This window comes from Hibiscus syriacus, unplaced genomic scaffold (assembly GCF_006381635.1).
Source record: "Hibiscus syriacus cultivar Baekdansim isolate YM2019G1 unplaced genomic scaffold, ASM638163v2 tig00110597_pilon, whole genome shotgun sequence".
Classification (NCBI taxonomy): Eukaryota; Viridiplantae; Streptophyta; class Magnoliopsida; order Malvales; family Malvaceae; genus Hibiscus; species Hibiscus syriacus.
Window position 1 is genome coordinate 6,811,137 of NW_024062795.1, and position 22,699 is coordinate 6,833,835.

At 37.0% G+C, this 22,699-nt stretch overlaps 3 protein-coding genes, 1 long non-coding RNA gene and 1 pseudogene across 4 annotated transcripts in view; 3 read left to right on the forward strand and 2 right to left on the reverse strand.

Moving 5' to 3' along the window:
• Positions 1-5,221, forward strand: part of LOC120133871 (60S ribosomal protein L27a-3-like) — an 18,669-nt gene extending 13,448 nt beyond the window's left edge. The window contains exon 3 of the mRNA XM_039150369.1: positions 4,649-5,221. Coding sequence (XP_039006300.1) covers positions 4,651-5,091 — 441 coding nt within the window. The 5' untranslated portion in view covers positions 4,649-4,650 and the 3' untranslated portion in view covers positions 5,092-5,221. The remainder of the gene's footprint in view (positions 1-4,648) is intronic.
• Positions 740-15,702, forward strand: LOC120133869. The gene is made up of 5 exons (XM_039150367.1): positions 740-1,341; positions 1,473-1,625; positions 1,739-1,944; positions 2,824-3,031; positions 15,690-15,702. The coding sequence occupies exons 1-4, from the start codon at positions 859-861 to the stop codon at positions 3,029-3,031; spliced, it is 1,050 nt and encodes a 349-aa protein (XP_039006298.1). The 5' UTR covers positions 740-858; the 3' UTR covers positions 15,690-15,702.
• Positions 7,594-8,583, forward strand: LOC120133870 (photosystem II D1 precursor processing protein PSB27-H2, chloroplastic-like). Its single transcript, XM_039150368.1, has 2 exons — positions 7,594-7,678; positions 7,996-8,583. Exons 1-2 carry the CDS (start codon positions 7,609-7,611, stop codon positions 8,535-8,537), a joined length of 612 nt encoding a protein of 203 aa, XP_039006299.1. The 5' UTR covers positions 7,594-7,608; the 3' UTR covers positions 8,538-8,583.
• Positions 8,982-10,820, reverse strand: LOC120134299 (annotated as a pseudogene).
• LOC120133872 lies at positions 12,804-22,162 on the reverse strand. The gene is made up of 3 exons (XR_005517130.1): positions 21,960-22,162; positions 18,405-18,821; positions 12,804-12,877 (listed from the first exon to the last, which is right to left on the reverse strand). It is a non-coding gene; the product is annotated as an uncharacterized LOC120133872 (long non-coding RNA).
• Positions 22,163-22,699: the final 537 nt, after the last annotated feature.

Genomic DNA, 22,699 nt, shown 5'->3' on the forward strand with positions numbered 1-22,699 from the left:
TTTATAATACAAAAGTCTCGATATATCTCTTGAAACAAGCTATTTGGATGTTGGATTGTACACAATGAAGTAATGAAACTTGATAGTGGTCAAGAGTGGCATCTTCATCGGTAATCACTATGTTAGATTCTCATGAAATCAAAAAAAAATTCATAAACCAAGTTTGATTTTGAATAACATATATGACTTTTATTAGAGGGAAAGGGTTGAAGTCTACGCTCGAGGCAAAGACTAACTGCACTACTTTTCGCACAATCTGATTGCATTTGGAGTCATTCAAAATCATAGGTTCATACCACTTGAAGACAAATATAAAGCCTTCTTAACTTGGTTTGAAGACACACCCATTGATAACACACACCTTTTAGACGTAGTTGGTCGAATTTGAGAATTTAAGATAGAACAATCTCCATTTAATCATTGTGATCATTCAATAGATTATTAATATTTAGATATTAAGATTATTAGAATACTAAATTATCACTAAATAAAATCTTACATAATATTAAAAGTAAGTTAAATACGTAACTATTTTAATGAAGAGATTAATGGTCCAACCATTTATATGAATAAAATTGAAAAAGTTATAATTATATATGTAACAGATAAAAAAACCAGTAGTTTAAAGTCATTTGTCTACTTGTAGTTGCACTGATTTCTTGTTTTTATAAAGTAGAGGGATGAATATATAATTAAACCAAGAGTTTATTCAGTTTTAAAGCAGATGAAAGGGTAATTTAGTCATCGAGACAAAAAAAAACCAACTTTCTAAAAATATCTACACATTCACGGCGGTTTTGTTAACTGGAACGCCATATATTTCCTTTCTTCTCTATCTCTTTCTATCGGACTCCGGCCATGGCTGTGGTTATTGGAAACTTAGCTTTGTTACTGGACGTGACGTCAGTGAGGACAGTTATAACAACAGACCGAAAGTCCCGTCCCTCGGCGGTCGACATCGTTTTGAACTTACAGAAGAGAGATCCTCATTTCTCCCACGCTTCTCTATCCAGCAAGAGCCAACACGAATGCTGGGACGGGGAGAGTCGGTCACACCGAGCGGTGGCTCGTGGCAAATCGAAGGCGGTGGATTTCGACGCTGCGTCCAGTGACGACGATGGGAACGGCAACGGAAACGGAAACGGATTTGAGGAGGAAGAGGAGGAGTACAATTGGGAGAATGAAATGAGAAAGAGAGTTAAAGAAATTGAGGAGATGAGGGAGCTGGAGAAGAAAGCCGAGGAGTTGCAGAATAAAGCGGAAGCAGAGGAAAGTGAAGGCGAAGATAGAGAAGAAACCGAGGAGGAGAAAAAGCTGAGAGTGAGAAAAGAGCTCGAAAAGGTCTTTCGCGCCTTCTTCGTTCTTCCATTGCTACATAAAATGAATTAATTTGCATTAGAAATTCAAATTCAAATTCAAATTCAAATTCAAACTTTGATTCTAATCTGATTTAGATCGCTGTGTGAGAACAGGTGGCTCAGGAACAGGCGGAGAGGAGAGCAACGGCACAATTGATGTTCGAATTGGGCCAAAAGGCTTACGGAAGAGGCATGTACGGACGCGCCATTGAGTTTCTCGAAGCCGCTCTGACCATCATTCCCAGGCTGACATTATTTGGCGGTGAGGTTGGTTGATAGCAACGCCGTTAAAGTCAAGGCCACTTGAAATTTGAGCGGTGTTTAGCAGAATTGTCAAAGACTAAACAACATATTTTCTTTATTCTCTTTTGTGGTGTCAGATTCAGATATGGCTGGCAATGGCTTACGAGGCGAATAACCGCCACGCGGACTGCATTGCTCTGTACCAGCAATTGGAGAAGAAGCATCCTAGTGTGAGCATTCGACGGCAAGCTGCCGAGCTCCGATACATTTTGCAAGCACCCAAACTGAAGATTTCACAAGAAGAGATGGTTACTATACCGCTGATTGGTTCTAGTTACGACAGGTATATATTCTTTTTGTCTTTTTGAATATTGCATAAAATAATGCAGCAATTGACATTAAATGACCCTTGCTTTTATGTTGATTAATCCACATTTCATTTATTCCCTATTTGCATCTGTTACCTTGTTGTTTTGAGAGTAAGCAAATACTTATTTTCTTCCTCAGTCTCGCATGTTTTGCTGGGAATGGCATCTGATGATATTCATCAGTTCTGAGAATATTATATGAGTTCAAACTAGGGATGGAATCAGATTATATATTAAATAATATGAGAGATTAAGTCGTACTGTCTTTCTCATACTTTTAATACCTCCGTTTTTGGTTTCAAGTTTGTATCCGAGTTTCATACTTTATAGTCTCAAACATGAGATTTCAAAAGTTCTTATCATATACTCCCTTCTTGGACATGTCTGATGGTTTAGTGACACTGCTTTTGAACTTTAAGATCTTCAACTTTCTTTCTGTTATGAGATTAATATTCTTCACCTTTCCAAGGCGTGAAATTCTCTCATTTAATTTGTGATTCTCTGATCACGAGCCATTATCACGGTTATCCATCTTATCTACCCCACTCATATATTGATATGCTAGATGTGAAATCATACAATCAAAAGATCGTTCCGATATCACTTATTACAGAACCATTAACCTTTTCGCAAAATTCATGGGACATAAACTTTAAGTCTTAAGAGTTCTTAACTAGCTTGCTATTATTCATTCTTGAACCTTGTTAACCTTTCTCTGTGCCCAGATTTAATAACCAGCTTCTGCCTAGTATTGTACTATTATTTTCCATCTCTGAATATTTACATGTTCACCATTTTCAACTTTGGTAGGTAATAATTAGAGCTAATTACATGCATTATTTGAAAACTTTCAGCTATGCAGCAACATGGACTGATAAGAACAAGGACAAGGATCAAAAGGCAATCGGATTGACGACCAATGAGCTTCCGTGGTCCAAAGACTTTCTGGGTGATTTTCTGGTGTGGCGGCCTCCGGCCGGACTGGAGAAGAACAGGGCGTTTTGGATCGCTTTGACAGTATGGTTTGGCTTGGTGGGAGCGGCAGTTTTTCTACAGAAATGAGTCGTGTCGTAAACAGAAACGAACTCCTCCATGATTGGTATTGTTGGATCATGATATATAGATATATATGTTCATTTAATTATTTATAATGACTTGTTGATGTGATATTAATGATGTATTTATGAAGCAAGATTACATGATGTATGTGGTGGATGTTGAATCGGGTACTGGTTATTTCTTTGCTGAAGTATTTCATTAACCAAATTTCTTAGAGTCTGACGTTAAGTACTTGAAAGAAACTTGATTACCACCGAAGGGTCAATGATTGGTGGACGATTTCTTGGGTAAAGAGTGCACTCTTCTTCATCAGACAGATGATACAAAACAATGAAAACTGGGTTGTGCAAGGCTTAAACACTCGGGTTTTACACGCAGGATTGTTACTTGAATTTCTCCAACAAGTTTTAATTTCATAATCGAGTCGTACAATAATAAAATTAAGATAAAGTATGGTCATGTAAACATCAAAGAGATTATCACGTACTCGTAAGACGTTGAAATCTATAAGTATGAATGATTATGAGAATGTATAAACATTGCCCATAACTATCAGATATTCAGATGTGGTGGTAAAATGCATTTACACTAGTAATAAAAAAATTCATGTTGACATTAAAAACAACGTTATTAGAAAAAAACAGCCGCAAATTTTGAATATAAAACCGATAAAGACATACATCGCACACACAAATACAATATTTTCAAGGCTTTAATTATGGATTTAGTAATTTATTTTCGAAAAATAATCCATTTATATTTTATAAGTTATAAACAAGTTACTCAAATAAAATATTGTTACAAATATGTTGTTATGCCATTAAAATTAAAACATATATCTAATGTGACCTAGTATAATAACATTTTAGTCCTAGAACTTGTACATTCTATTAATTTTATCCAAATTTAAAATAATTCAATAAATTTAATTCTTTATATTTAAAATTTCCATTAATTTTAGTCTTGTTTTATTATATTGTCAAATTAAGCAAATCCATCATATCAAAACAATAATTGGATAACTGCATTATGTCATAAAAATAACAATAAGTTATTGTTTAACTGTTATTATATTAGGAAAGTAACAAGTAATATAACATTTATGGGATAAGACTAAATAATTTAGGAGATGAATAAAAACTAGAATGGTGAAATCGTTAAATATGAATGATTAAATTTATTAAACTATTTTGTATTATGATCAAATTGATATATTATATAGATTCTAAGAACTAAAAATATTATTATATCAAATAATGTTACTAATATTTAACTACAAAATGACTTGTTTGCAGTAATATCTTAATTGATTAACAACTGACGTGTTTGTGACTTTAAAAAAGTGACTTGTTGTTATCAAGTCTATAATTAAGTGACCCTTGATGTAATATACCCTATATACCCTATTTTAAACTATCACTTTGGAGCCCATCAACTGTCATCATATATAGACTCTAGCCCAAAGTGGTAAGGGCCGAACCACCAAAAACCCTAGAGAGTAATGGCAAACTTGGGAAATATTAGCCTCTTCTACTAAATAAAAACCCCCCAATAACCCTACTTTCATTTTGCCTCTCACAGCCGCTGTGTACCCTTCCTCAAGTTCCACACAGATCCCAGAAATGACAACCCGCTTCAAGAAGAACCGCAAGAAGCGCGGCCACGTTAGCGCCGGTCACGGCCGTATCGGCAAGCATCGCAAGCACCCGGGAGGTCGCGGTAACGCCGGAGGCATGCACCACCACAGGATCCTCTTCGACAAGTACCACCCTGGGTATTTCGGGAAAGTCGGTATGAGGTACTTCCACAAGCTACGCAACAAGTTCTACTGCCCCATCGTCAACATCGACAAGTTATGGTCTCTCGTCCCGCAAGACGTGAAGTCTAAAGCCAACAAGGACGCCGCCCCGATGATCGACGTGACCCAGTACGGCTACTTTAAGGTCCTCGGAAAAGGTCTCTTGCCCGAGAACCAACCCATCGTGGTCAAGGCTAAGTTGGTTTCCAAGACTGCAGAGAAGAAGATTAGGGAGGCTGGTGGTGCTGTTGTGCTCACCGCCTAGGTTAGCTTTTTCAGTTTCTTTTTTTGAGATTCGAATGACCGTTCTGTTAAGTTATTATCCTTTGTTGTTTGGAGTTAAACTTGAAATGATATTTCATTTTATTTTGGCCAATTATATATTAAATATTTGACGATCTGGGTTACCATGCGTGTTCTATTTGGTTTGCATTGTTGAATTTCGTTGCATTAAGGATGCCTCTTTTGTTGAATTATATATATCAATAGATTTGTGGACTATTGTTGAATTTCGTTGCATTGAGTATTTGCCCTATGAGATGCTTATGACATTGTACTAAATTGCGGTTGCAGTGTCTGTTATGGATGTGGTTATGGTTTAGCAAAACAGTTGTTGCGGGTGTGATTTGTTTTTCAAAATCACAATGTTTCTAAATTGTAGATGTGATGTTGTGGTTCGATGATCTTGAAAATTGTTATGATGTGGCCGAGGTCGCAGCTTAATACTATGCCTTATGGTTATGGTCCTTTTTATGTTTTCTGATTGACAAGTTAGTGGTCTAAATGCATGGTTTTGTATTTGCATTTTGGGAATAAGAAATTTAATAATGGTTTTATGTTTATTGTTAATTATTTTATAAGGCTGTTTTGATTGTAGGAAGGGGATGCAGAACCTCCTTCCTCTTTGCTATCATATGCTTAATTTACGGCTGATAGGGAGCATGAAAATCAGGGTTTGATCGAGTCGAGTTTGTTTACTTTGCCTGGCTTGAAATATGACCAACTTTTGGTGGTGAAATGTTCAGACCATGAAATGCATCATTTTTCAGAGTAGCGAAATAAGCTATTTCCTGTGTCACTCCACACAAAATTCCCTGAAAATTTGTCCAAATTCCATTGAAAACAACTGTTTCTGCAGAAAGTCCATTAATATTCATGTTAAGAGATCTTTCGAACGTGTGAGCAGTTGGAACTTCCAGTTAGGGTGAGCAAATTTTGATTTGAAAAATCAATTTTTCTAACTTGACTCCGTAAAAGCTAGACTCGAATTAATTTTTAGTCATATTTTCATAAATTTAACTTGAATTTTAAGTCGAGTTATAAAATACAATTTGAATAACCTGAATAATAATTCGAATAACTCAAAATATTTGGTAATTATTGGATTGATTTGTAAGTTTGAATTGATTCTTTCTATTCTATATGACATATATGAAAAAATATAAAGAAATATATATATATGTATATTATATGTTATAGAAAATTGTTTAAATTAAAATTAAATAATATTATAAATAGAAATTCAAACAATTTGAACATAAATTCAAACAATTTGACTTGATTTAAATTTTATAAATTTGATTTAAAAAAAATTTACAAATAAAACAAGATTTATCATCTTGAATAATGTATAATTTTTTAATTCAATTTAACCCAATGGAATATTTATTTTTATTTTCAATAACCAAACACCATATTTTTAGATGGCAGAATGTTTGGAGTTGGTCATTTTATCCGAGCGAGTTTTGAGAAATCCCATAAAAGGGAAGGACATGGTCATCGGAGGATAGAGTTAAACATCGTGTACGGTGTAGAATAATTACTGTAATTTATCCTATTAAGGCTTTGCTGATGATGTGGATTGAAATTGCAGCATTAGGTGGAAGAGATGTGGTAGATGAACTAATATTAGATTGCATCATTATCACTTTTTATAAAAATAAATAAATTATTTTTAATTGAAAAATTTTAATTTCAATAATCAATTTCACTTAATTCAATTATTAAATGATTTTAATAATTAAGGAGTTTATTCTTATCTTTTAAGATTTTAAAGTTGAGCATCTTAAAGTATAAAATTTATTACTAAAAATTTAAAAATATCTAAACGAATTCTATCTTATATTCATTTTAAATTTATATTTAAAAATCTTGAGTTTAATGAAGGAAGAGTGGGGGACATAGCTTGGGCTTTCAGCATGGTTCTGTAGGCCTAATAAAACTATTCTCTTAACCCAAAAATACAAAGAAGTTTTTTTTTCCTGGGAAAAAAATGGTGAAATTAAGTAAAATGACGAACTCATCCCTCAATCTCCCCGTCTCCGTTTGGATAAAAGTTCTGCAGAAAACAAGTTAAAGGTGGAGGTTATTGTGGAGAGGTATGCAATCTCTTAAATCCATTTCAACTCCTTTTATTTATTTATTTATTTATTTATTTTTAGGTACTTTCTTCTCCATAAGCATCCGTTAACTGCATTTGCAATGTCAAATTTTCAATTTATATAAATTGGGTTTTCTTCGTTGTATATGTTTCTCAACATCTATGATACCATTCCCATGAATTTCATGTAGTTATTATTATCTTAGTTTTCTTATGCTTCAGTTTTCGGTAAAATCAGTCAAATTTGGATATGATTCTTGCATTTGGAAAGAAAATGAGAATGGATTTGTGTAAACTCTTGATTGTTTGGCATGAAGGTAACCACTTTGGCCAAGAAACTGTAGCTGCTTCCCAGAATACACTCATGTAAAGTACCCAAATTGTTTTGAGATACAGCATAGAATGGCTCTTAATCTTGCAGAAAATATTTGTGTCCCTAATGGCAACTCAATGAAGAAACCTGAAAATGAATGTGAGCAACAATTTCCAACTACTCTTTTACCTGCAGTTCTGGTTTTCTTGTTTCTTTTTGTATCTTTTACGGTCCATGTTCGAGGTTCATGATTACCTCTCCCGACGATGTCGTATCCATGGTTTGAATCTGAGTTCTCTTTGGGAGTGCAATGTGCAGTGCTGGTATATTTGAATACTTGATTGTTTATGTTTATGTTTCTGATTTGCCTTTATTAAGCTTTGTTTGCACCAATGTTTTGTTGCTGGTTAAGTGGAAGGCACTTGTTGCTCATCAATTTCGATTATTTGTTGACTGTTCTCTTTTCTTCAACACAGCAGGTAAATTGCAGTTCAGGTGTTACGTTGTTGCATCGTGTTTATCGAGTCGTCGTCACATAATAGCACGTACAGCTGCTTCATTGTTGGCTGTTGCGACCTTCAACTGTGTTTTAACTCCAATATTACCAGTACGGGCTGAATCAGATGACCGAAAGGAAGAGGATGATGGAGTTGTAGGGGCTATCAAGTCATTGTTGGATCCTAATGAGAAAACGAAGTCCGGAAAAGTGTTACCAAAGGCCTATGTAAAGTCAGTTCGAGAAGTAGTGAAGACACTCCGTGAATCGCTGCAGGAGGATCCCAAGGATGTCGCAAAGTTTAGACGAACAGCAGATTCCGCAAAAGAGTCGATCCGAGAGTATTTGAGTAATTGGAGGGGACAAGAGAAGGTGGTTCGCGAGGAATCATATATCGAGCTCGAAAAGGCGATCAGGTCTTTGGCCAGTTTCTACTCCAAGGCAGGGCCCTCTGCTCCATTACCGGAAGACATTAAGAATGAAATATTGAATGATTTGAACACAACTGAAGAATGTTTGTAGCATGGTGGAGATGATCGGTTGCATATACCGTGAGGCATAACAATGACATATTATCTTAGTTGTATGTACTTTTGATTAAGAATGAATTCGATTTGATTCGAAAAGTTAATCTTTTTGAATTTTGATTTATTCAAATAGGGTACTTGGAGTCTACTTAAATTTTAGTTCGGAAGATGAAGTTTTAGTCTATCTAAGAAACAAATAGCTCACTCCAAATGTTTGTTTTGGCCGACCGATTCTTTGAATTGATGAAATGATTACTGTTTTTTTATTGATCAATCAACTTGAACCTAATTTCTATACATTTTGAAATAAATAAAATTAAAACTAAAACTAAATGCTTGATGAAAATGGCGACGACATGCCTTTCTTGTTTCTACCATTGACTATATGCCTCCCATTGATTGATCACAAGTTGCTTCCCATGCAACTCTATACCCAAAGGCTACCCTTTCCAGCTAACTATTGCAACAAAGATCGTTTCACTCTTTTGCTGCTCCTTGTGCTGTCCACAAGCTTGAACCACTGGCTCGAAGGGTCGCATGTGTTGTCTTTACTTATGCATTTGCAACTATTTGTGATGATAGTCTTGTCTGGCGCTACATCAAGGCAAATGGATTTTCCATCTCCGAGCTTAGTCGAAAGATGCATCTTGGAATCCGATATCATTTCCCATTTCGAATTCGAGCCGGTGCAAAAGATGCCGATCTTTCCAGATGTCCTGGATCCGTTGGCTTGTAAACAATAATGTGTTCCATTTACTAGTAAAGTCTTATGGGGGGAGTAACTCCAAGCATAGGAGTTGGTGCATGGACCTAACCGCAACCGGTGGTCGAATGATTTCCTTGTGATACAAAGCCCTGTTAAGGGATGGAAGATCACTTTGTGCGGTTTGACTTCCGACAGTCCCGGACCTGCATATGTCATTGCGGAATAACGAAAGATTAGTATTGATTTTTTTTTCCGGTTCACATCATTCTCAAATTAAAACAAAAGAAAAAAGGAAACTTTAATATACGTTGGCTTACCCCGGAAAGGAGCTTGGAGAGCTGAAATTCTTTGTATGAAGCTCGAATTCCTGGGTGCACACCAATTATAATCCAAGGTCCGTAATACTCGTTTAACCCGACGACGCCTTCTCTCACGTAATAGCTCCCGGTCAGTGTCCACAAGGCCCAATCCAGGTCAAGCTCCGCTGCCACGCCCAAGAAGCAGTTCAAGTACCTATTGGCTATTGCCATTGACATTGGCTCCTGTTTGGTCGATCCCGAACTCGCCAATGAACAACGGGTATCCTTGATCAACCAAATACCCAGATGTCTTCATCATGTGTGTCGACACTCTGCCACAAACTTCGTTTGGGTTTCCGGTCACCCATGTTTGCGGCCCATCGGAGAATCCATACCAATGCGCCTCGAATACTAGTTTCCCACTAAACGTGAGTTTTACGGGTTGAGTCTTGATGAATGACAAGTCTCTGTCGAAATCAAATCCAGAAAGTATAACGAGAACATCCGGGTTTGCCGAGTGCACTGCTTCGGCTCCATTCTGCATGTACTTATACCAGTCGTTTACGTTCTGTCTCGGGCCTCTTAGCTCGTTCCTCAAGCTCATGCCGACCACGTTGGTGACGCCGTTGAATAAGGTGGCCATCCGCGTCAGCCCGGTGATCCATTGATCTGGGTTGAAGTACTTGTCGCCGAAGAAACCATTGTCATCAAGATTACTGCAGCACCAACCGGGTTTGCTGATGTGATTGTCAAGTATGACCATCAAATTGTGTTTCCCTAAGTTTGATCCACTGTCTGAAATATTAATATCAATCAATAAATCAATGCCGTAAAGTTTGAGACATGTTTATTCAAAGCTGATCGGAGAAAACAAGGACATGGAAAATCTGTCAACCTGGTAAGCTTTGATGAGGGGGACATCGATGATGGAAGGGTTGTTGGCTTGGACATCAATGAAGCCGAATTGTTGAAACGATTGTCTAACGGTGAGAGATGCCAACGAATCATTGGTGAGCAGATAGACTGGCCAAGTGTACCTAATGCAGTTGAACCCCATTGACACAATCTGTTTGGCGATCGTATCCATAGGCTGCTTGCTGAGCCCTTCGGCAAGCATCAGTTCTGAGTGAGACGACCAGTTCACGCATGCCAGCTTCACGCGTCGTCCTCCCTCGCCCATAATCCAACGTGAATTCGTCGACAGAGGCAGGGGCATGACAATGGGAAAGAACAGGAAGAGCAGGAGAATAGAGGAGGAAACGAAACTTGCCATGCCTTTTGTTTTGACTTGAAGGAGGAGAATAGATCGTTGAAGGAGAACTTACTTGACTGGCTTATTTATACAGTGGTTTGCGTACAAGTCATTGTCCATAACAAAACCAAACACACAAATCCTATTCCAATTATATCTTTTAACTTTTATTATGAAATTTAAATGTTTTATTTATATAGTAGTATTGGTTCTCTTTTTATAATTATTAATTTTATAAAATATTAAATTTATAACAAAAGCAGAGTCCTACTCTAAATACACTTGTTAATTATATCTTAACTCAAACATATTTATTTATTAAGATAAATTATTTTTAATTATAAATATTAATTTTGAGATCTCAAAAACGGGATAAATACACAGTTCAACTCCGACCACCTTCGTGATTACTTCAATAAACTATTAATTTGGATTTGCACTTTACTTCACTCTGTTTTTCTTCTGGTTATTGTACATCTATTGTTTGCTTCATTGTTCTTTGATAACATCTGCTGTTTAGTATTTAATTTATGTGCTCTTCGATTGATACTTGAAGTTGGTAAATGCTGATCTCCACTCTCTGCTTATCAGTGTATCATCTGCTAGTTGTTGCTTGTTGTCGATTGGTTTTTTTCTGGTTAGTCTGTTGGAAAGTGTACAATTCAGTTCATGCAGCATCTCAACGATTCAGATCGTCGTCATTTGTTACTTCTTTTACAAGATATACTTAAAATTTGATGTTTAATAACCAAGTTACCATGAAAGAAAAATCTTTAAAAAGCGTTTAACAGCCTTGCTCTCTATTAATCCGATAAAAGAGGACGTGTTTTTAATTCGAAGATCAACGGTTTAAAATCTAATCTGACTGTGTCGTTTAGACTCATATTAAACTGGCCCATAATAAAATTGAGTCAAGTTTGTTAGTTTTGAATATTCAGAAAATGTTTACATGGACGGTAATCCATTCTGTTGCTTACATTTATCGTAGTCGTGTTCTGAGACACGTGGCTCAGAAATTAAGTTTCTGATACGATCTTTTTCCGATTGATTATAGACTCATAAAGTCGTCCACCGTTGTTAACTACCGTTTTATCTAGTTTAACGATGTTGTCGACACATTGCTCCCTTTAGACACTATTCGCTATCATGATAGGTTTGCATGTTAAACAAAATGCTCGAAAGAAATAGCCCGGCTCTTCCTAGAGGACTCTAGTCCGGGATCATGCATTTCAAGCTAGTTCAATTTTCATTTTTTTTCTTTAGCAGCTTTAGTATATAGCATAGGCAAGGTTCGTCAAGGTGAGGGTCGTTACGCTCCCACTCTTGCAATAATAAGATTGCATGTCGCGGTCTTCCGCTTGCAATAAAAAATGTTATGTGGAAAGGGGGAAAACAACATTAAGTAGTAGTTTTACAGCTTGGTTGATAAAAGCATGATTTTTGAAGCTAACCCTTGCTATCTGCAATGCAGCCACACGGCTTCTTTAATTGCTCACCAGCCATCGATGTTTCCTCAGAGCTCAAGGACGACATTGCAGCAAAGCCTATCCAAAACGGGATGATCACGAAGCTTTGAGTTGATCACCGTAGTCTGCAAAATGTTCATCAAACATCAAATGACCAAGCCATTGGCTTGACATTATTAAATAAGTATGAATATTGAATTCTGTATAATTGAATCGATTAATAACATTTAGAGCACTATTATATTAGCAACTGAAACAGGTGACCTGATGAACAAACATGGTTGAGGCAATAACCTAACGGTGGTAGCCTAGAGTAGCCAAACCTTTCTATAAAAGGTAATTCTAGAGTCCAAATTTCATTACCTCCTACGCAAGTGTTGAAACTTGCAAGGGCGGAAGAAGCAATTACATGATCAGAACGTTCGGTAAACAGTTAGGGTGTTACTCATTGATATGAAGGAAAAGCACGCCAATTTTCATAAAAAGCAGGGCCTGGTCATGAGAACGTCCTGATAGTTACCAGAGGATTACATTCTTTACATGAGTTGCAGCCGTTTCACCCGAACGTATAGCAAGTTCAAGGTACACTACAACGTTCATCATTTCCCCTTTCTGTGCATTATTATTGCAACTCGCATCAGTTTGGATAGCATAAACACAACAGTATTGCCACACAATTATGCCATTGAGAAGGAATACATTGATTGTTGGGGAAAACGGGTTATTTCCCACACGAACGTAGTTTTAAAATTGACCTAAAATGTCAAGATTAAAACCACCAAAGGTTGCACAATGGATAAACCTGTCAAACTATTAAATATTAAAACACAATGGAAAAGAACCGAATAAAAACAATAAAGGAGCGAACACACCAAATTTACGAGGTTCGACGAGAATATCGTCTACTCCTCGGGCACCACACCAGATGATAACCTCACTATATTGCCAATATTACAACAAATGAAATTCTTTAGAATTCCCAAAGTGGGAGAATGAAAAATACAAGAGGAAGAGAGAACTTGTTTTTGGGATGATTTCTAATGGAAATACTTAGGCCTATTTATAGTTGAGTTTTAAGAATAATATGTTCAAAGTTTGGCCACCTACCAAAGAATTTTCCAATGTGTACAAGTTAGCCACCAAATATGAAATTCACATGTTCAAAGTTTGGCTACTAACCAAGATGAAATTTCCAATAAGTTGACCACCAACTAAGATGAAATTTCCTACTTGTCAACTTAATTTTTAGACAAATCTAACAAAGCTCCACCTTGGCTTGAAATTACCAAGCCTACTCATCTTCTTCAACTCCCCAAATTTGTAGTGCCTCTAATTGCGCTCATAAGCGCCACACACCCGAATGTGTTCATACTTTCAGGATGTTAATCAAGTTTAAACAATGATTGAACTTGATTACTGTTACCACCTTGATCATCATATCTGCAGGATTTTCTGATGTCGCAATTTTCTGAAGTAGAATATTTCCTTCTTCAAAGATCTCCCGCACAAAGTGATACCTCATGTCGATATGCTTAGTCCTTGAATGGTAGACTTGATTTTTCGCTAAGTGAATAGCGCTCTGACTGTCACAATAGAGACTAATGTGACTTTGAACAACTCTCAAGTCTTCCATCAACCCATTAAGCCAAATTGCTTCATTTACAGCCTCTGAAACTGCCATGTATTCTGCCTCTGTAGTAGACAAGGCCACCGTAGATTGCAATGTAGACTTTCAACTTACTGGGGCTTTAACAAGAGTAAACAAATACCCAATAGTTGATCGACGCTTATCCAAATCACCAGCATAATCGGAATCAACATATCCAACCACACACTGACCAAGTGCTTCATCCTGTTCAAAAACTAAACCAACATCCACGGTTTGTTGGAGATACCATAGAATCCATTTCACAGCTTGCCAATATCCTTCTCCAGGATCATGCATGTACCTGCTCACAACTCCAACTGGTTGTGAAATGTCAGGACGCGTACACACCATTGCATACATCAAGCTCCCAACTACATTAGCATATGGAAATTTTGCCATATACACTCGTTCTTCGTTAGTTTTAGGAGATAATTGAGAACTAAGTTTCAAATGAGAAGCCAATGGGATACTTACATGTTTGGTATTTTCATTCATGCCAAAACATTGTAATACCTTTCTCAGATACTGCTTCTGTGTTAAACAAAGTTTCCCTCTCTGTCTATCTCTGCTTATCTCCATACCAAGAATCTTCTTGACCTCACCTAGATCTTTCATCTCAAACTCTTGATTCAACTCAGCCTTTAATTTGTCTATCTCCTTTTGACTCTTCGAAGCGATTAACATATCGTCAACGTACAAGAGAAGATAAATGAAAGATCCATCTTTGAGCTTTTGCAAATACACACAATGATTATATTTGCTTCTAGTATACTTTTGCCTCCTCATAAAGCTATCAAATCGCTTGTACCACTTCCTCGGAGATTGCTTCAATCCATATAGGATTTGTTCAGCTTACAAACCCATTTCTCACAACTACCATCTTTGTATCCTTCTGATTGAGTCATATAGATCTCCTCTTCTAAATCACCGTGCAAGAAAGCCGTCTTTACATCAAGTTGAGCTAGCTCCAAATTCAACTGTGCTACCAAGGCCAATAATATTCTAATGGAGGAATGCTTCACAACAGGGGAAATTACTTCATTGTAGTCGATTCCCTCCTTTTGAGTGTAGCCTTTAGCTACCAACCGTGCCTTGTAGCGAACATCTTTCTTGCTATGAGATTCATCTTTCTTTACAAATACACACTTGCATCCAATCGCTCTTTTACCTTTCGGTAATTGTGTCAGTTTCCAAGTGTTGTTTTTTTGGAGAGATTGCATTTCTTCATCCATGACACTTTTCCACTTATCACTTTCCAAGCTTTGTATTGCTTCTTGGTAAGTGATAGGGATATCATCATCAACAATTGGAAGAGCATAGGCCACCATATCGACAATCGAGCAGGTCTACGAATTTCTCTCCTTGGCCTTGTAACTGCAAGTGGTTCTGGTGTCTCCAATGGTTCTTGGTTTTGAACCTCTTCATCTTCTGATTCTTCTATTGGAGTTGAAGAATCAGCTGCATCAACTTCTGGGATCATCGTCTGCTGAAACTCCACCTGTTTTGGAGTATGCTCCACCTACTGCGGAGTACTACTTGTCTGGACAGCTTCACTTGTTACATTCTTTACTAGGGCAGATTCATCAAAGGTAATATCTCTGCTACAAATTATCTTATTGGTGTCTAAACACCAAAGGCGGAATCCCTTCACTCCATGGGTTATTCCCATAAAGAGAGCCTTCTTTGCTCTCGGATCAAGTTTGGATTCCTTCACATGATAATAAACAGTGGATCCAAATACATGTAAGGAACCATAATCAGTAGCAGGTTTTCCAGACCATACCTCCAATGGTGTTTTTCCTCCTATCGCTGATGACGGCAGACGATTGATGAGATGGTCAGCATATGTCACAGCCTCAGCCCAAAATGCCTTGCCTAACCCAGCATTAGGCAACATACATCGAACTTTCTCCAATAGTGTTCGATTCATACGCTCTGCTACCCCATTCTGTTGTGGTGTATGTCTAACAGTGAAGTGTCGAACAATACCATACTTATGGCAAACGTCAAAGAATGGGTCACTTTTATATTCCCCTCTATTGTCCGTCCTAAGACGTTTGATCTTTCTACCAGTCTGGTTCTCGATCATATTTTTCCATTTCAGGAAAATTTGAAGCACTTCATCTTTAGACTTCATCGGATACACCCAAACTCTTCTGGAAAAGTCATCTACAAAAGTTACAAAATAATGGTTTCCTCCCAAAGACGATGTCTTTGAAGGACCCCATACATATGAGTGAATATAATCTACAATACCTTTTGTATTATGTATAGTGGTGCCAAACTTCACTCTCTTCTGCTTTCACAGAACACAATGCTCGCAAAAGTTCAATTTGCAAGCCTTTGCACCTTTCAACAATCCTTTCTTTGCCAGAATTTGCAAGGATTTCTCTCCAGCATGTCCCAACCGCATATGCCAAAACTTGGTTACGTCCAAATCATCACCTCCGGAAGCTGCTGCAACTGCTCCAATAATTGTACTACCTTGGTAGTAACACAAATTATTTTTCCTGATGCCCTTCATCATCACAAGTGCGCCATATGTGACTTTTAAAACTCCATCTCTCATAGTGACTACTGAGCCTTTGGATTCCAAGGATCCCAACGAGATGAGCTTTTTCTTCAAACTGAGCACGTATCGGACATCCGTCAGAACTCTGGTTGATCCATCTTGGTTCTTCAATCGAATTGAACCTATCCCAACAGTTTTACAGGCATTGTCATTGCCCATATAAACAACTCCTGCATTTAGTTCCACTAAATCGGAGAACCATTCTCGATTAGGGGACATATGATAGGTGCAACCCGAATCTAATATCCACTCATCGGAATGGAATGTTGTTGATAAAGCAACCAATGATATGTCAGAGTCATGTGCATCATGCTCTGTAACACATGCATCTGGAGCAGCTTTTCCTTTCTTCTTTAGCTTCAGACAATCTTTCTTCCAATGGCCACATTCATCTTTTCCCAGTCTGGACTTCGACTTTGATCTCCCTCAACACTTTGGCTTTTGACTTTTCGAGCGACCTCTTGCCACCATGGCCTCTGCTGCTTCGTACTTGCTATTCTTCTCGGTTTTCTTCCTGAGTTCATAACTATACAAAGCAACAATTACATCTTCAAGGGTAACATTATCCTTACCATGAAGTAACGTTGTCTCAAGGTGCTCAAATTCATCTGGAAGAGATGACAACAACATCAAAGCCAAATCTTCATCTTTGAAGGTTTCATCCATGCCCAATAAGTCTTCCACTAGCTCATTGAACGTAGTGATGTGTTCATTCATACTGGAGTCTGGTTGATAATCAAATCTGAACAATCTTTTCTTCATGTGGAGACGATTCTGAGAGCTTTTCTTCAGGAATTTTTTCTCCAAAGCTTTCCACATCTTACTTGCAGAAGTCTCGTTCTTGTAGCCATACTTCTGCTCCCTGGAAAGACAAGATCGAATCGTGCTGCACGCCAAACGATTGATTATTCCCCATTCTTTCTCCTCCATATATTCGGGCTTTTCTTCCTCAATGGCGATGTCTAGACCTTGTTGGAATAAAGCGTCTAACACCTCATCTTGCCACATGCCAAAATGACCGGATCCATCGAACAACTCCACCGAGAAATTTGCATTTGACATCACCCTCCTCACCTGTCCAGATGAAGAGCTTGATGTCTCAACTGATCTGTATTTTGGCATTTTAATTCTAACGAACAATATTCAATATCACAAACTGTATCTTTTCAGCAACGGAACCACCAGGATAACCTCAACCGAAGCTCTGATACCAATTATTGGGGAAAACGGGTTATTTCCCACACGAACGTAGTTTTAAAATTGACCTAAAATGTCAAGATTAAAACCACCAAAGGTTGCACAATGGATAAACCTGTCAAACTATTGAATATTGAAACACAATGAAAAAGAACCGAATAAAAACAATAAAGGAGAGAACACACCAAATTTATGAGGTTCGACGAGAATATCGTATACTCCTTAGGCACCACACCGGATGATAACTTCACTATATCGCCAATATTACAACAAATGGAATTCTTTAGAATTCCCAAAGTGGGAGAATGAAGAATACAAGAGGAAGAGAGAACTTGTTTTTGGGATGATATCTAATGGAAATACTTAGGCCTATTTATAGTTGAGTTTTAAGAACAATATGTTCAAAGTTTGGGCTCCTACCAAAGAATTTTTCAATGTGTACAAGTTAGCCACCAAATATGAAATTCACATGTTCAAAGTTTGGCCACTAACCAAGATGAAATTTCCAATAAGTTGGCTACCAACCAAGATGAAATTTCCAACTTGTCAACTTAATTTCTAGACAAATCTAACATTGATCACAAGCACACAGACAAAAAAATGGCAGACTTGAAACATAATCAAGCATCCATAAACATATAAAGTTTTGTGCATATACATATCTCATACATGCATCTATTAATGTTCATATATTTAAACAAAGATAGAAAAATTCGACATACTGAAACTAGAGTGAGTCCATGATCGAATTGAGCTTTGCCATGGCCACAATCAGCTGCTCTCTTCATCCATTTCCTTGCTTGTCGACCATTATGTGATAAACCTTCACCGAATGTAAAACAAAGCGAAGCATTATACATAGCACGCACATATCCACCTTCAGCTGCCTCTAGATATCATCTAGCCTAAGCAAACAATAACAAAACAAAGTAAACCCAATCATCAAATGGAAACGATCACTAATTATGAATATAATTAAAACGGCTAAGCAAAGAAATCCCATAATGCTTCTTCAAGATTTCCTTCCACCCCAAAACCTTGATCCAGGCAAAGGGCCAACTGGTATTGAGCTCGAACATGGCCCCCGACTGAAGCTTGATGCAACCATTTTATAGCTTCCTTATGATCTTGAGGTTCACCTGGATATTTTTCAATAGAATTCAAATTGTATGATATTAAATTATAAGCTTAACCATTCAAAACAATCAGGTTTAGAGTCACTCCAAACATGTTCGGAACCTATGTGATTACTGAACAACGATTTCTTATAAGCTAATCTTACAGAAAAAGCTCACGAAATTCTTTGTAAGTATAAGATTCCGAGATTGCACTGGCCAGCAGTGTAACCGAGGGCGGCAGCTCTTTGATAAAAAGCAATTGCCTCTTCCTTTTGACCCTTTTCCCTGTAACATATTAGGCACGCACTTATAATCTCTGTATGGTGTAAGTGGTTAGGGAAAGAAGTTCCGTTCTTGGGGTTGCTGATGAATTGGTCGGTGAAGTTGATGAAATGATTTTGAACTTAATTGGGGTTGCTCATTAATTGGTCGGTGAAGTTTTCTTAATACATCATATTCAACAACCTTAATCTTTTGGTATTCTGTCTTCGCTTAAATTCTTAAATTAGAAGATGATATATATATATATATATTTGGTTGCCTTCCCAGCTTCTAAGAGCTTCGGCCCGGCTAATTTAGACCAACTCGCACCGCAAAACTAATTTTAGTGAGTGAATCTCTCAACGTAGAGTAATGCGTAGACTATTTGAATGAACACAGAGAAATAGCATTTACATTCATTAATTATTCATCTCCATTATTAGTCATATTAACAAGACACTATTAAATCAGAGATAAAAACAAAGAATGCAGAAGAACGTTAATAGCCAAATGATCACAAGTCAAACAGAGCAGCAAAGACATATTCTCAACTTAGATTGAGGGCAGAAGAATCACTGGCCAAGAGAACAATTTGGATAATCGAAGCCCTATTTTCTTGACGAGGATTTATCTGATTGTAAATCAATCAGAATCTGCAACATACTAAGAAGCAAACAACGACGGTGATGGAAGCAAACAGAAACTCGAAGAGACAACTAGCACGGCAAAGCGAAAGAAAGATGGCCGCAGGACCATAGGCGAATGATACCATATTAGAAACTCAAGAATCCGATCCCCGGTGTTTCCGTTCAACAGGTTTGGGTTACTATCTAAGTTGATTTTGAACTTAATTGGGTTTGCTGTGGTTCAAGTTTTCTTAACACATTATATTCAACAGCCTTAATCTTTTTGTATTCTATAGCTTCACTTAAATCCTTAAATCGGAAGACGATATATATATTTAAGTCTCAAACACACGTTCTACTAAAGAGTTTCCGCATCAACCAGGGTTTGGAGTATGGAACCAAGTCCCATGGTAATTCAATACGCGAATCATATTCAATGACGAGAGCTGCTTTCTAATGTAAAAACCTCTTGATTGTGAGCCATCTCAGCCTCAAGATCATTAAAAGGGATAGAACATAAATATTCATAGCAACATTCCATCACTTGAAGGCCAGCTCTCCAAAAATTGCAAATTATAATTGAAATGGACATCAATCTACGTTAACAATCAATAAACAACGGGCTGCCTTTGTACTAAGGACAATGCTTGACATTCGCCTCTCGCAAAACATGAATTAGGGTCAAACTCTAGCACTATTAAAACCATGAAGTGCGATCCTAATGTCCAAATTCACTGCCCTGAAACAAAAATATGCCAGCACTACACCTTTGAGATGCCAGAATCGAATCCACCAAACTCCAAGGAGCATATATATATATACATACAAACATGCAGGAAGACACCTTTGTTATATATTCTACAGAAGACAGACAAAGGCTTTTAACTTGTCACTCATCTAAACATTTTGCTATGGATTTGACTCTGCCTGAATTTAATCAAATTTGAGCCTCGGAAATCAGTAGTAGCGTTCCTTTTAAATCAACTGGTGGAAATGACAACTGCATTCTCCTTGGACCTCTAGAACCCAGGACATTGAACTCATAAGAGAGGTGATCTACAGGAAAGTTGCCTGCGAGGGGAAACTTGTTTCATATTAATCAGCCAGAATTTGGAGGCTTTAAATCATAGGCAGTGAATTTGGTACAGGATAGGAATCGAGGCCCATGTTTTTTTTTGGATTGAATTTTACCTCAATGATCAACTGAATGCTAATTTCATCTGCAATGATTTTGTCATGTCGGGAAATCTTTGCTAGATTCATTTATTAAGATCCATCATCCATGCTGGTCTATGTAAGAAATAAATAGCTCAATCCAAATGTTTGTTTAGGCCGACCGATTCTTTGAATTGATGAAATGATTACTGTTTTTTTATTGATCAAATCAACTGGAACCTAATTTCTATACCTTACGAAATAACTAAAACTAAAAATGAATGCTTGATGAAAATGGCGTCGACATGTCTTTCTTGTTTCTACCATAGCCTATATGCCTCCCATTGATCAAAAGTTGCTTCCCATGCAACTCTATACCCAAAGGCTACCCTTTCCAGCTAACTATTTCAACAAAGATCGTTTCACCCTTTTGCTGCTCCTTGTGCTGTCCACAAGCTTGAACCACTGGCTCGAAGGGTCGCATGTGTTGTCTTTACTTATGCATTTGCAACTATTTGTGATGATTGTCTTGTCTGGCGCTGCATCGAGGCAAATGGATTTTCCATCTCCGAGCTTAGTCGAAAAATGCATCTCTGAATCCGATATCATTTCTCATTTCGAATTCGAGTCGGTGCAAAAGACACTGAGCTTTGCCGATGTCCCGGATCCGTCGGCTAGTAAACAATAATGTGTTCCTTTTACTAGTAAAGTCTTATGGGGGGAGTAACTCCAAGCATAGGAATCGGTGCAAAGAAATCCCATACTGCTTTGCCGAGCTTTGCCGCTCACTAATTATGTATAATTAAAACGGTTATGCGAAGAAATCCCATACTGCTTCTTCAAGATTTCGTTCCACCCTCCAGGCAAAGGGCCAACTGGTACTGAGCTCGAACATGGCCCCGACTGAAGCTTGATGCATCCAGTTTATAGCTTCCTTATGATCTTGAGGATCACCTGGATATTGGTCAATAGAATTCAAATTGTAAGACATTGAATTATAAGCATAACCATTCAAACAATCAGGTTTAGAGTCACTCCAAACATCTTCGGAACCATATGTGATTACTGAACAGCGATTACTTATAAGCTAATCTTACAGAAAAAGCTCACGAAATACCTTGTAAGTATAAGATTCCGAGATTGCACTGGCAAGCAGTGACACCGAGGGCGGCAGCTCTTTGATAAAAAGTAATTGCTTCTTCCTATTGACCCTTTTCCCAGTAAATAAGCCCCGCATCGACCATAGCGAACGTGGAGCCCAGCTCAGCGCCTTTCAAGAACGACCCGAGAGCTTTCTCCAAATTGCGTCGGACACCGACTCGACCGTAGGGCCGGCCCTAAGTATTTTTTACCTCGGGATGAAATAAAAGAAATCGACCCCTAATTTTAAAAAATTATAAAAAATATATAGTATAAAATTGATATTATTATTTTTAAATAAACAAATAGTATTTAATTACTATCTCAAAAATGTCAAAAAAATATTAAAGCACACAAAAATATATAAAAGAAATGGACTCCTAATTTTAAAAAATTATAAAAAATATATAGTGTAAAATTGATATTAATTTTTTTTATTAAAATAAACAAATAATAATTAATTATCATCTCAAAAATATCAAAAAGAAAAAAAATTTAAAGCACACAAAAATATATAAAAGAAATGGGCATCTACTTTTAAAAAATTATATAGTATAAAATTGATATTAATTTTTATTAAAATAAACAAATAGTAATTAATTATCATCTCAAAAAATGTCAAAAAAATATATATTAAAGCACACAAAAATATATAAATGAAATGAGTCCCTAATTTTAAAAAATTATAAAAAATATATAGTATAAAATTGATATTAA

Coding starts and splice junctions, on each gene's coding strand:
- LOC120133869 (XM_039150367.1), top strand. CDS start 859: ATGGCTGTGGTTATTGGAAACTTAGCTTTGTTACTGGACGTGACGTCA. Junction 1,342..1,472: donor TGAGAAAAGAGCTCGAAAAG/GTCTTTCGCGCC, acceptor GTGTGAGAACAG/GTGGCTCAGGAACAGGCGGA. Junction 1,626..1,738: donor TGACATTATTTGGCGGTGAG/GTTGGTTGATAG, acceptor TTGTGGTGTCAG/ATTCAGATATGGCTGGCAAT.
- LOC120133870 (XM_039150368.1), top strand. CDS start 7,609: ATGGCTCTTAATCTTGCAGAAAATATTTGTGTCCCTAATGGCAACTCA. Junction 7,679..7,995: donor GAAGAAACCTGAAAATGAAT/GTGAGCAACAAT, acceptor TCTTCAACACAG/CAGGTAAATTGCAGTTCAGG.